The sequence below is a fragment of the Oryctolagus cuniculus genome, chromosome 15 (genome assembly GCF_964237555.1).
Source record: "Oryctolagus cuniculus chromosome 15, mOryCun1.1, whole genome shotgun sequence".
NCBI lineage: Eukaryota > Metazoa > Chordata > Mammalia > Lagomorpha > Leporidae > Oryctolagus > Oryctolagus cuniculus.
In genome coordinates this window covers 64,117,520-64,131,492 of record NC_091446.1, presented here as the reverse complement: position 1 = coordinate 64,131,492, position 13,973 = coordinate 64,117,520, and the positions used below count along the sequence as shown (strand labels likewise).

The 13,973-nt window shown below is 41.8% G+C and overlaps 1 protein-coding gene and 1 pseudogene across 2 annotated transcripts in view; one reads left to right on the top strand and one right to left on the bottom strand.

The window, feature by feature from the left end:
- The window catches only part of P4HA1 (prolyl 4-hydroxylase subunit alpha 1), a 104,136-nt gene that overhangs the window by 71,517 nt on the left and 18,646 nt on the right, over positions 1–13,973 (top strand). For both annotated transcript variants that reach the window (XM_002718425.5, XM_002718426.5), the window contains exons 10-11: positions 1,399–1,498; positions 8,531–8,584. In XM_002718425.5, the coding sequence (XP_002718471.1) occupies positions 1,399–1,498; positions 8,531–8,584 (154 nt within the window). The remainder of the gene's footprint in view (positions 1–1,398; positions 1,499–8,530; positions 8,585–13,973) is intronic.
- On the bottom strand, positions 3,145–3,811 carry LOC127484195 (glycine cleavage system H protein, mitochondrial-like; annotated as a pseudogene).

The window sequence follows — 13,973 nt, the reverse complement described above, 5'->3', positions numbered from 1 at the left end:
CTCCTAACTCCATCACCTGGTAAATCACTCTGCTACTTTATATATCTATCGATTTACCTGTTGTATATATTTCATAAAAGTGGAATAATATAACATTTGGCCTTTTGTATCTAGTTTCTTAATGTAATGTTTACTAATTTCACAATGTTTTCAAGATTCTATTTTGTAGTAAGTTTCAGTATTTAATTCCTTTTTGTGACACAGTAGTATTTCATTTTATGGTTATACTACATTTTATGTATCTACTCACGAGTTGATGAATATTTGGGTTGTTTAAACTTTGGGACTCTATTATTAATAGTACTTCTGTCAACACCTCCATACCAGTTTTCGTGTATACATACAATTTAATTTCCATTGAGTATATACCTATAAGTGGCATGGCTCATATGGTAACTCCATGTTTAACATTTTGAGGAACTGCCAGACTCTTTTCCAAAGTGGCTACACTGTTTTGTATTCTCATCAGTGAGGTATGAGAATGCCAGTTTCTTCACATCCTCACTAGCACTTGTATTTGTCCATCTTTTTTATCATAGCCATCTTAATGGAGGTGTTTGGGTACCTTTTAAAATTATATTTTTATTTAAGCAGATATACATGAATATTTTTCCCTATAAAGTATTAGCATTATTTAGATCACGCTGAAGACCCTATTATTCCCACCCCAGTCAATTCTTTTTTTTTTTTTTTAAAGATTTGTTCATTTATTTGAAAGAGTTACACAGAGAGAGAAGGAGAAGCAGAGAGAGAGAGAGAGAGAGAGAGAGGTCGGTCTTCCATCTGCTGGTTCACTCCCCAGTTGGCTGCAATGGCTGGAGCTGCGCCGATCTGAAGCCAGGAGCCAGGAGCCTCTTCCAGGTCTCCCAAGTGGGTGCAGGGATCCAAGGACCTGGGCCATCTTTCACTGCTTTCCCAGGCCATAGCAGAGAGCTGGATTGGAAGTGGAGCAGCCAGGACTAGAACTGGTGCCCATATGGGATGCTGGCACTGCAGGCGGCAGCTTTACCCGCTATACCACAGTGCGCCCCCCCCCCCCCCCCCCCCAGTTTTTAAACTTTACTTAGAAGGAACAATTGTTTTCAGTTTGGTATGCAGTTTTCTAGAGTTTTCAGGACTTCTCAGTGTAACCAGTGGTAAATAGCCTCTCATCCAACTGTTTTCATAGAAACTCTAGTAAATGAGATTAGCTTTGTTTCCTTTTTGACCTCTAACTAGAATGTGGCATCTTTAAAAAAAAATTATAATATTCATTAGCAGTAATCATACTGAGAAGCAAATCAACTACTTACCATTTGAGAAAGGTTATTTTACAATATATTGTAGCTTTTAAATACAGAACTGTGGCCTTCATGTAATAAAACATTAGTAAAACTGGTGTTTTCTTCTTATTCTTAGTGCCTGGCTTTCTGGCTATGAAAACCCTGTGGTGTCTCGAATTAATATGAGAATACAAGATCTAACAGGACTAGATGTTTCCACAGCAGAGGAATTACAGGTACGTAATCAGTCACATTAGCGTTCAGTTGTTTTTACAGTACTTCAAGAAATGCTTCAGCTGAGATTTCCTTACTGACCTTTTGGTTCTTGATTTGCATGATAGCTTGGGACTGTAAAAAGCGACATTGTGAGCTAAAACCATGCAAATGACTTAATAATGAAAATATGATTTTTCTGTGACCTTTACATTTTTTTGTCAAAACATCAAAAATTCTTACCAAGTATAAATATAAAGGGAGTGAAAAAATCTGTTAACACTATTAATTTGTTTTTTCATTCCCTAGACCTCACTGTACCTGTTTGGTGGTCAGGGTGAATTTTTAAAAAAAAATTTTTAAATTGAGATATAATTCATATACCATAAAATTTATTTCAGTTTTGTTGTAGTCACATGATTATGAACTCATCACCATAATCTAATTCCAGACATTTTCATAACCCTAAAAATAATCCTGTGTCCTTGGTTTATTTATTTGAAAGGCAGAGTGACAGAAATCTTCCATCTCCTAGTTTACTTCCCTAAATGACTACAACAGTTAGGTCTGGGCCAGGCTGATGCCAGGAGCCAGAAGCTCCATTTGGGTGTCTCAAATGGGTATAGGAGTCCAAGTACTTGGGCTACCATCTGCTGCCTACCCAGGCACATTAGTAGGGGACTGGGTCAGAGGTGCAACATCAGGGATTTGAAGTGGCACTCTGAAATGGGATGTGGGTGGGTATCTTAAGCAATGGCTTAACCAACTGTACTGCAACACCAACCACTGTCCATGTCCCTTAAGCAGTAACTTCCCAATCCCCCTCATTAAGCCCCTGGTAACCACTAGTCTACTCTCTTTTCTCTGTCAGTTTGCTTATTCTGGATATTTTACATAAATGGAATAATATAATATATGTGACCTTTAGTATCTGACTTCATTTACTTCTGGTGTTTTCAAGGTATAACCATGTTGTAGCATATATCAATATTTCATTCCTTATCGTGGCACAGTGATACCCTACTTTATGGATGTCCTTACCACATTTTATATATCTGTTCCTCAGTTGATGGACATTGGAGTTGTTTTCACATTTTGGCTTGCAATGCATAATGCTGCTATACACATTCGTGTACCAGTTCTTATGTGAGCAACATTTAAATTTCTCTTGGGTATCATAAAGTTCATGGAAAATACACATTAGCTTCTAATTCACTCTTCCAATGAACTTTTCAGAGTACCCATGTTTACCTGAAGTGGAACTGCTGAGTCATATGGTAACTCTCTTTAACATTTGAGGAACTACCAAACTTTTTTTTTTTTTTGAGGAAGTTGAAAATTTTATTATGTTTCTTATTTTGCTGTAGAGCTGCTGCTTCACTGTATAAACCAGCACCAGCAAATGCAGTATACTGCAAAATTAAGATAGTATTGTTCTATCAATTCATATTTTGACCCCAATCCAGGGATGGGTATAAGCAAGTTAGAATATTAAATAAGGCTTAAGATAACAATGTTGAATTACATTACTTTTATAACTAGCTTTTACCACAGATAACTATGTTCTCTGAATACCAGTGCCTAGAGCCTAGTATAAAAATCACAAGGTACCGTGAAAAAGATGCATATTGTGTTCATCTGTAGTCATTACAAAGTTAGGGTGTATTTTCTTCAAGTAGCAGAGTTGAAGGTAGTATTTCTTCCATCAATCTTGCTAAAAGTTGCTATTTTAAGTCCTGTCCGCCACTAATTTAAGATAAAACTGTGCTGGATTAAGTTATTCCATACTAGTTCATGTAAGGGTTCCACTTTGATCCCTCAGTAGATTTTATGTATTTCTCATAGGCTTCTTCACTCATTAGTTCATCTGGTTCTGAAGGGTTATTCAGTGTCATCTTGATCAGCCAACCATCTTCATAACGAGATTTGTTGACAAGTCCTGGGTTTTCTGCAAGGGCTTCATTGGTTTCAGTTACTTCTCCTGATAGAGAATAGAGTTCACTAGCAGCTTTCACACTTTCCAAAGCACCAAATTCATCTTGTTTTTTCAACTTTGTCCAACTTTAGGCAGATACAATAAACAACATCTTCCAAAGCTTCCTATGCAAAATTGCTGATTCCTACTGTTCCAATACCATTTTCTCTTGTTACCCATTCATGTTTCTCTGTGAATTTACACACGGAGAGCACAGTGGGTTCCCCTGTGCAGCGTCCGGACGGCGCCTGCCCGCAGTTGCCAGGGCAGAGGCCAGCAGGGTGCAGAGGGAGCCGAGGCTGCGAGCAGGCTGCAGGCTGCAGGCCGCAGCCCACATGCTCCGAGCCACTCGCAGCGCCATGTTCACAGGCGTGCCGAGGGTCGCCACGCTGCAACTGGGCCACCAGACCGGCGGGAAGGCTACCAAACTCTTTTCCAAGTGGCTGCACTATTTTATGATCCCACCAGCATATATGCAGATTCTAGTCACTTCACACCCTTGCCAATATTTATTTTTGTCTATTTTTACTATTACAGCTATCCTAAGGGGTTTGAAGTGTTATCCTATCATGGTTTTTATTTACATATCCCTGATGGTTAATATTCTTCAGCATCTTTTCATGGACTTTTTGATTATTTCTGAAAAATTGATTACTTTGAAAAATTTCTGTTCAAACCATTGGTCAACTTTTAAATTTGAGTTATATATCTTTTTCTTTTCTTTTTAAAGATTATTTGAAAAGCAGAATGAGAGAGAGAAAGAGAATGAGATCTTCTATTTGCTGGTTCACTCCCCAAATGACTGCAAAGGCCAGGTTGAAGCCAGCAGCTTCTTGGTCAATATGTAGGTGGCAGGGACCCAAGGACTTGGGCTATTGTCTGCTGCCTTCCTAGATGCATTAGCAGGCAGCTGGATGAGAAGTAGAGCAGTTGAGACTTGAACTGGCACACACATGGGATGTCGGTATCAGGTGGTAGCTTAACCCGTTGTGCCACAATGCCAGGCCCAATAAGTATTTTAGGTACTAGACCCTTACCAGATAAGAGTTAAAATTGTTTCTCCCATTCTGTAAGTTGTCTTTCACTTTTTTGATGGTGTCCTTTGGCCCAAAACTTTGGAATTTTGATGAAATTCTGATTTGTTTTTGGTTGCTATACTTTAAATATCCAAGAAAGCATTGCCTTGACCAAGGTCACAAAGATTTTATTCCTGTGATTTCTTCTAAGAAGAATCTCTTGTGTTTAGGGCTTAGATCCTTTTTGAGGTAATTTTTGCGTATAGTATTATGAAACAGGCTCAACCTCAATGCATTGATGTGGGTATCTACTGTTCCAGCACCATTTGCTGAAGATGATTCATCCCCTATTGAATTGTCTTAGAAATTATACTTGGCACTTGTCTTTGCAGTTAAAAATATTATAATGAGAATTAAACTATTTATTTATCCTAAAAACTATCAAGAATAGTTTAAGCAACACTTTTCTTCTCAGCATGTGTGGAGAGCTATGCCTTGGTGAATTGTCATCCTCCTACATTATCCTCTGTGCTTTTTAATGTTGTGAAATATCTCTGAGGGATATTTTTGTGATTCCCGCTCCCCTCCCCCCAGGACATCTTCATCTTTTTCATCAAAGTCACTTTCCTCATACTAATAAATTTGCTTCTATTACATTTCTCTAACTGCACATTGAAAGTCTCTGGAACGGCAACAGTATTAACATTTTCCTTGTCAGCTATTATGGTATAATTGATTTTTAAAAAGATTTATTTATTTATTTATTTGAAAGAGTTACACAGAAGAGAGGCAGAGAGAGAGAGAGGTCTTCCATCTGTTGGTTCACTCTCCAGTTGGCCGCAATGGCCGGAGCTACGCCAATCCAAAGGCAGGAGCCAGGAGCTTCCTCCGGGTCTCCCACGTGGGTGCAGGGCCAGGGCGTTAACCCGCTGTGCCACAGCGCCGGCCCTTGTATAATTGATTTTAATTTTACTTCATTATCACTTTTTTGTAGTTTCATCTTTGCTGGCCAATTTCCTCTTCACCCTATCCATTTCTGTAAAGTATCCCAAGGGTTTATCAGTGGGAGATAAGAGGACAGTAAGCTTTTTACTTTGTTGAATGTGCATGAGCTGAGTAACAGATCATTGACAGACTTTGCAAGAGGTGATGTTATTGGCCATTGGTCATGGTGGACTTCTGTTACATAATAATTTGTGGATTGAAGAAATAGCGAAGTTTGTGCTTTATGCAATTACTCACAGTTAATATCCTGTAGAAACCAGGATTTGTGCGTATTAGAAGTGTGTAAAACAGGACTGCCTATATTTAAATTTCCTTAATTAAGTTGTCATTTATTGTATAGTAATCTAAAAAAAAAAAAAAAAAAAAAAAAAAAAAAAAAAAAAAAGCAAACTCTTGGGGCCAGTGGCCAGTGTTGTGGCGTAGTGGGTGAAGCTGCTGCCTTCAGCACTGGCATCCCATTTGGGTGCTGGTTTGTGTCCCAGCCACTCTACTTCTGATCCAGCTCCCTGCTAATGACCTGGGAAAAGCAGTGGAAGATGGCTCAAGTATTTGGGACCCTGTCACACATGTGGGAGACCCAGATGAAGCTCCTGGCTTTGGGTTGGCCATTGTAGCCATTTGGGGAGTGGGCCAGTGGATGTAAGATTTCTCTCTGCCTCTTCTCTAACTCTTTAAATTTAATAACACAAAAATTAAAAAAACCCACAAAACTCTTTGATGTCTTTTGTTTTTTTTAAGATTTATTTATTTATTTAAAAGGCAGAGTCACAGAGAGGCAGAGGCAGAGAAGGAGAGAGGTCTTCATTCTTTGGTTCACTTCCCAAATGATTACAATGGCCAGAGCTAGGCTGATCGGAAGCCAAAAGCCAGGAGCTTCCTCCAGGTCTCCTACGTGGGTGCAGGAGCCCAAGTACTTGGGCCATCTACTACTGCTTTCCCAGGCCACAGCAGAGAGCTGGATTAGAAGTGGAGCAGCTGGAATTCGAACAGGCGCCCGTATGGGATGCCAGCACTGCAGGCAGCAGCTTTACCCACTATGCCACAGCGTCAGTCCCTGATGTGTCCTTCTCTTCCTTAATCTATATTTACTCAACCTACCTAACCTTTGCAAGGTCTTTGAGGCTAACCTTTGCAAGGTCTTTGAGGCTAATACATTTCTATTTAATAGTCTGATTCAACAGTATTTACTAACATAAAAAGTAAAATATCCAGAGTAGTAATATTAATTTACATATGAAGTGGACATCATTGTGGGCAACGCTCAACTCTGTCCTCCCATTTTATAAGTAGTTCTTTTAATTACATTCTTGTTTGATTTTGTCAGCATTTTATCTTATGATGAAGGGAACAAATTAAGGAAGGTATCATTCTCATTTTACAAATAAGAAAACTGATATTATATTCAGAGCGACATGCATTGTAACTGAGATCTTGAATCTTGAACTGGACAAAATATTTCTCTTTTTTTTTTTTTTTTTTTTTTTTTGCTGCCTCACACTGGGGACATTGTCAAAATGAACTGACCCTAACAAGTCTTTCACCAGAATAATTAAGCTGATGTGAATTTCTTCCCTATTTTACATTACTGAGGAAAAGTGAGGTCAAAATGGGGGATTTTTACTAAAATAAATTGAGAGTTCACCAGTATTTGGGACTTTGGGAAAAATTTTTAAAATTTAAATTCCAGTGGAAAATAAGTTAAAGAAATACCAAAATTTTAGTTTGTTTTGTAGTTAAAAACTTGTCCCCCAAACATTTACTAAAGAAAAACACATTAGCTGTGGGTGGTGTTGCAGTGCTGGCATACCATATGGGCACTGGTTCAAGTCTCAAGTGCTCCACTTCTGATCCAGCTTCCTGCTAATGTGCTTGGGAAAGCAAAGAAAGATGGCCCAAGTGCTTGGGCCTCTGCACCCATGTGGGAGACCCAGATGAATCTTCTAGCTTGGGCTCGCGCAGCCCCAGCCACTGTGGCCATTTGGGGAGTGAACCAATGGACAAAAGATGTCTCTCTCTGCATTTCCCTCTCTCCTTGTAACTCTGCCTTTCAAATAAATCTTTAAAAAAATAAATTGAAGAAAAAAAGCATATTAACTAAGATTCTGAAAGAGCAATTAGGAGGTATCTAGCTTTTTGTGTTTTCTTAACTCTCATTGATTTTATTTTTTAAGATGTTTTATTTATTTGAAAGCTGGGGTGATAGGGAGAGACGGAGATAAAGATCTTTGATTTACTGGTTCCCTCCCTAAATGGCCACAGTGGTGTCAGAGGACTAGGTTGAAACTAGGAGCTTGGAACTCCATCCAGGTCTCCCACATGGGTGGCAGGGAGCCCAAGCACTTAGGCTACCATCTTCTGCTTTCCCTGGTACATTATCAGAAAGTTGGATCAGAAGAAGAGCAACCAGGACCGTAAGCAGCACCCTAATATGGGATGCTGGCACTGTAAGTGGTGGCTTAGTCTGCTGCTCCAGGATGCTGGCCCTCTCATTGATTTTTTAAATACTTTTGTTTTCTTTCTTTATTATTTTTTTTTAAGATTTATTTATTTAGTTGCACGTCAGAGTTACACAGAGAGGAGAGGCAGAGAGAGAGAGAGGAGAGGCAGAGAGAGAGAGAGAGAGACAGAGAGGAGAGGCGGAGAGGCAGAGGAGACAGGAGAGGCAGAGAGAGAGAGAGAGGAGAGGCAGAGAGAGAGAGAGAGGTCTTCCATCCACTGGTTCACTCCCCAGTTGGCCGCAACAGCAGCATCCTGGGCCAGTCTGAAGCCAGGAGCCAGGAGCTTCCCCCAGGTCTTCCCAAGGACTTGGGCCATTTTTTACTGCTTTCCCAGGCCACAGCAGAGAGCTGGATCAGAAGTGGAGCAGCTGGGTCTCAAATCGGCGGCCATACGGGATGCTGGCACTTCAGGCTAGAGTTAACCTGCTATGCCACAGCGCTGGCCCCTGTTTTCTTTACAAGTACTTAACTATGATATAGAAAAGGCCAAAATGGGGCTTACCTATTTTTGGAGTGGTTATCTTGAAGTTATTTCATTCATACTTTGTTTCTTTCCTTCAGGTAGCAAATTATGGAGTTGGAGGACAGTATGAGCCTCATTTTGACTTTGCACGGGTAAGTAAAAACAAAAATAGAGAATGAAAGAAATCCATTGATGTATAGTCATTACATTTGAAGGAAAAACTATTCATGAAACACTTGTTAGAGATAATAAAAACGACTCTATTCAAGGGAGAGCTATAGAGGTAGATGTAAGGACCAGTAATGTGCTTTCACAGTGTGAGAGGGAGAATAAGCTCAACTCCAGATATAACAAGGAAAAGTGGGAATAAATACCAAGGAGCAGGTTTGGGGTCAGTAGATGGAAAATGACTAAAAGGTAAGGGAGGATTCTGGCTGATCCAACCATCAGGATTCTTGATGGAGTCAGGACAAGATGATCAGACAGTACCTGAGAAATGGTATCAAATGAGGAACCAGATTTGATATTGAGGATGATCAGGTATTGAGGATAGGGATGGGGCAGATTCTGCTAAACTAACTTAGCAGGATTCTTGTTAAAATTAGACAATACAGAGACAAACACAGAAGTCCCCAAGTCAGGGCCTACTTGAGAAATCATATGAGCCTAAGTAGAATTTGGTAAAGGAGAGAGTGACAATGTGTTGTTTCTTTTATTTAAAATTCATAGCCTATTTGGAATTTGTGGAAGTGTGGTGGGATAGATTCTCGATGAAGTCTTTTAAAAAACACTGTAGACGGCCGGCGCCGCGGCTCACTAGGCTAATCCTCCACCTTGCAGCGCCAGCACACCAGGTTCTAGTCCCGGTCGGGGCGCCGGATTCTGTCCTGGTTGCCCCTCTTCCAGTCCAGCTCTCTGCTGTGGCCCGGGAGTCCTTGGGTCCCGCACCTGCATGGGAGTCCAGGAGAAGCACCTGGCTCCTGGCTTCAGATCAGTGCGGTGCGCTGGCCACAGTACGCCGGCCGCAGCGGCCATTGGGGGGTGAACCAATGGCAAAGGAAGACCTTTTTCTGTCTTTCTCTCTCACTGTCCACTCTGCCTGTCAAAAAAAAAAACACCAAAAAAAACCAAAACACTGTAGACACCCAATGACAGCATTTAAGATACTTTTGGATGCCTTGGTGAGCCTAGAAGAAAATAAAAAATATTCCCGAAGCCAAACTGAACAAAGAAAACCTGGGAACTAAAGCCTGAGAATAAAAAAGGGGCAGAAAAGTGTGTGCCTGTTGGAACCTCGAGCTTTGGGGATTAGCAGCTGTGCTGGAGGACCTGCCATGGTGTGGGCTGCGTAGAAGCCTCTATGAGCAGAATGACGACACTTGCAGTGAAAGAATGAATGGACTGAAAAATAATCTGCTTTGAGACAAGAGTCTTAGGGAGAACTCTATTTTCATCTTGACTGGGCTGTGGTGTACATGGGAGCTGCTTATGGGAGTTTAAAAGCATAGACCAGTCCTCACATGAATCTGTTATTTGAATTTTTCCTACTGTGGAAGAGGAGAAATTAAAGCTTTTAAATTTGTTCCTTGATACCTGGTAGAAACAAACTTCAATTCTCTGCAGAGAGAATCATCCTCATTCTATCATTAAAGCTAAATGAGAGTTCATTTTTTAAAAAGATTTATTTATGTGAAAGGATGACAGAGATGGGAAGCATTGGGAAAAGGAGACGGGGTGGGGGGTGGGGAGAGAAATCTTCCATTTGCTGGTTCATTGTCCAAATGCCTGCAACAGTCAGGCCAAAACCAGGAGCCAGGAACTGTGTCTGGGTCTTCCACATGAGTGGCAGGAACCTAAGTGCTTGGGCTTCCCAGGCACATTAGCAGAAAACTGGATGGGAAGTGCCAAGTACCTGGGACTTGAACCAGGTACTCTGATATGAGATGCTGGTAGCCCAAGCTGCAGCTTAATGAGCCATACCACGGTATGCACCTCCGAATTGATTTTTGAGAAAACTACTAACTGATAGGACGTGACTGCTGAAACTGAAGTAACCAGTAGATTCAGATATCCCCAGGATTTTAGATAGTGGAATTATTAGAAACAATGTAAAATAACTGCAGAATACTTAAAAACTAAAAGAGGGAACAAAAATAAGAAACTCTCAAATGATTTAGAAATTCTAGAAATAAGCATATGCTAGGGCTGGTGCTGTGGCCTAGTGGGTTGGGCTGCTGCCTGTAGTGCTGGCATCCCATGTGGGTGCCAGTTTGAGTCCTGTCTGCCCTACTTGCAGTCCAGGTCTCTGCTGTGGCCTGGAAAGCAGTGGAAGATGGTGGAAGTACCTGGGCCTCTGCACCCACGTGGGAGACCTGGAGGAAGCTCCTGGCTTCAGTTCGCTCAGCTCTGGTCTTTGTGACCATTTAGGTGGTGAACCAGCAGATGGAAGACCTTTCTCTCTCTCTCTGCCTCTGCCTCTCTGTAACTCTGGCTTTCATGTAAATAAATGAATCTTAAAAAAAGAATATGCTAGAAGTAGACAGAAAAAAGGAACTATAGAAATTTAAAATTTAGTGGATGAACTTTAAAATAGATTAGAAAGAGATGAAAGGAATTAATGAATTGATCAGTAGATGTGAAGAGTTTACAAGAAGGCATTTTGGCAGACAGGAAGGTAAACATGAACAAGATACAAAGAGAATGAAGAATAGGGGCGAGCACTGTGGTGCCGTGGGTTAAGCTGCCACCTGCAAGGCCGCCATCACATATCAGAGCACTGGTTCAAGTCCCAGCTGCTTTGCTTGCAGTCCAGCCCCCTACCAATATGCCTGGGAACACAGTAAAAGATGGCGGAACTACTTGGGCCCTTGTCACCCATGTGGGAGATTTTGATGGGATTCCAGGCTATTGGCTTCAGCCAGGCCCATCCTGGCTGTTGTGGCCATTAAGTGAACCAGCAAATTGTAGATCTGTTTTTCCCTCTCTCTGTAACTGTGTCTTTCAAATAATAAATAAATATTTTTTAAAAAGAGAGAAAATGGAATAGAAAGTTTACAGAATAAGTCCCATGTACCCTTCACTCAGCCTTCTACAAATGTTGATATAACGCATAACTATAGTAACACTATCAAAACCAGGAATTGGCATTAGCAAAATCCATAGAGCTTGTTCAGATTTGACCTGTTAAACTTGCATTCATTTCTGTGTGTGGCTCTATGCGGTTTTATCATGTGTATATACTACCACTCCACAGCTGTGTATATCCTTCCTGCTTCTATTCCTAACTGATGCAACCAACAGTCTATTCTTTTTTATAACAATACAAATGTTATTTAAATGTAATCATACTGTGTGCATTCTTTTGGGATTTTTTTTTTCACTCAGTATAATTCCTCTGGGGTTCATCTAAGTTGGTTTTTTTGTTTGTTTGTTTGTTTGTTTTTTTAAGCTTTATTTGAAAGGCAGAGTTAGAGGGAAAGACAGAAATAGATCTTCCATCTGCTAGTTTATTCCCCAAACGGCTGCAACAGCTAGGACTGGACCAGGCTAAAACCAGGAGCCAGGAACTCCATCTAGGTCCTGCACATGGGTAGTAGAGGCACATACTTGGGTCATTTTCTGCTGCTTTCTTGGGCACATTAGCAGGTAGCTAGATCAGAAGCAAAACAGCTAGGATTTTAACTGTACTCTGACACAGGATGTTAACATCATCAGCAGCAATTTTTTTTTTTTAAAGGTTTTATTTATTTGACAGGTAGAGTTACAGACAGTGAGAGACAGAGAGAAAGGTCTTCATTCTGTTGGTTCACTCCCTAAATGGCTGCAACGGCCGGAACTATGCTGATCCAAAGCTAGGAGCCAGGTGCTTCTTCAGGGTCTCCCATGCGGGTGCAGGGGCCCAAGGACCTGGGCCATCCTCCACTGCCTTCCCAGGCCACAGCAGAGAGCTGGATTGGAAGAGAAGCAACCGGGACTAGAACCGGCGCCCATATGGGATGCTGGGACCACAGGTGGAAGATTAACCTATTGTGCCATGGCGCCGGCCCCACCAGCAGCTATTTAACCTGCTGTGATACAGTGCCAGCCCCTAAGTTCCCTTTTTCAAAAAAAATAATTTTCATTTTATTTGAAAGGCAGAGCGAAACAGAGCAATCTTCCATCTGCTGGATCATTCCCCAAATACCTGCAACAGGCAGGGCTAGGCATTTGTTGAAGTCAGGAGCCAGAACTCATTCTGAGTCTCCTATGAGGGTGGCAGGGACCCAAGTATTTGAGCCATCATCTGCTGCTTCTCAGGGTGTGTGTTAGTAGGAGTGCTGGATCAGAAACAAAGGAGCCAGGACTCAAAGTAGGCCCTGTGACAATGGAATGCAGGCATCCCAAGTTACTTGTGCTTTTGTTTGTTTGGATTTATTTATTTATTTGAAAGTCAGAGTTGCACAGACAGGAGGTGGAGGCAGGGAGAGGTCTTCCAACTGCTGGTTCACTCCCCAGACGGCCGCACCGATCCGAAGCCAGGAGCTTCTTCTGAGTCTCCGATGTGAGTGCAGGGGTCCAAGGACTTGGGCCATCTTCCACTGCTTTCCCAGGCCATAGTAGAGAGCTGGATCAGAAGTGGAGCGGCTGGGTCTTGAACCGGCACCCATATAGGATGCTAGCACTTCAGCTGAGGGCTCTAACCCACTGTGCCACAGTGCCAGCCCTACTTCTGTTTTTAAAAAGATTTATTGATTTGAAAGAGAATGAGAGAGATCTTCCATGTGCTGGTTAACTCCCCCCATGGCTGCATCTTCCAGGGCTGGGCCAGGCCAAAGCTGGAAACAAGGAACACTATTTAGTCTCCCATATCATTGTCAGTGTCCCAAGCACTCGGGTCATCTTCCACTGCTTTCCGAGGCACATTAGCAGGGAGTTGAATTGGAAGGGGAGCCAGCTGGGACTTGAACTGGCAGTGATATGGGATACTGGCATTGGCAGGTAGTGGCTTAACCTGCTGTACTGCAGTATCTGCCCCTCAAGCAACTTAACTGCTGTGGCGAATTTCTGTCTCACATCCAAGTTCTTGCATGTATCCATAATGTATTCTTGGGCCAAGCATTTAGCCTAGCAGTTAAGATTTCTGTGTCCCACATTGGAATGTCTTGGTTTGATTCCTGGCTCTGGCTCCTGATTCCAGCTTCTTGGCAATGCAGGCCCTGGAAATACAGGTCATGGTGTCTCATGCCATTCATGTGGGAGACCTGATTGAGTTTCTGGCTCCAAGCTTCAGCCTAGCCCAGCCCTGGCTGTTACAGGCATTTGTGGGAGCAAACCAATAAATAGCAGTTCTTTCTTTGCATCTCTGTTTCTCTTAAGTTTTTAATAAAATTAAGAAGAGGCAATGCATTTGACACTGCAGTTAAGTTGCCACTTGGGAATCCTGCATCCCATATCTGAGTGCCTAATTCACATCCTGGCTTCTTTACTTCTGATCCAGCGTCCTGCTAAAGTGCATCCTTGGAAGCAGGTAATGGCTCAAGTGCTTGGTTCTTGCTACCCACA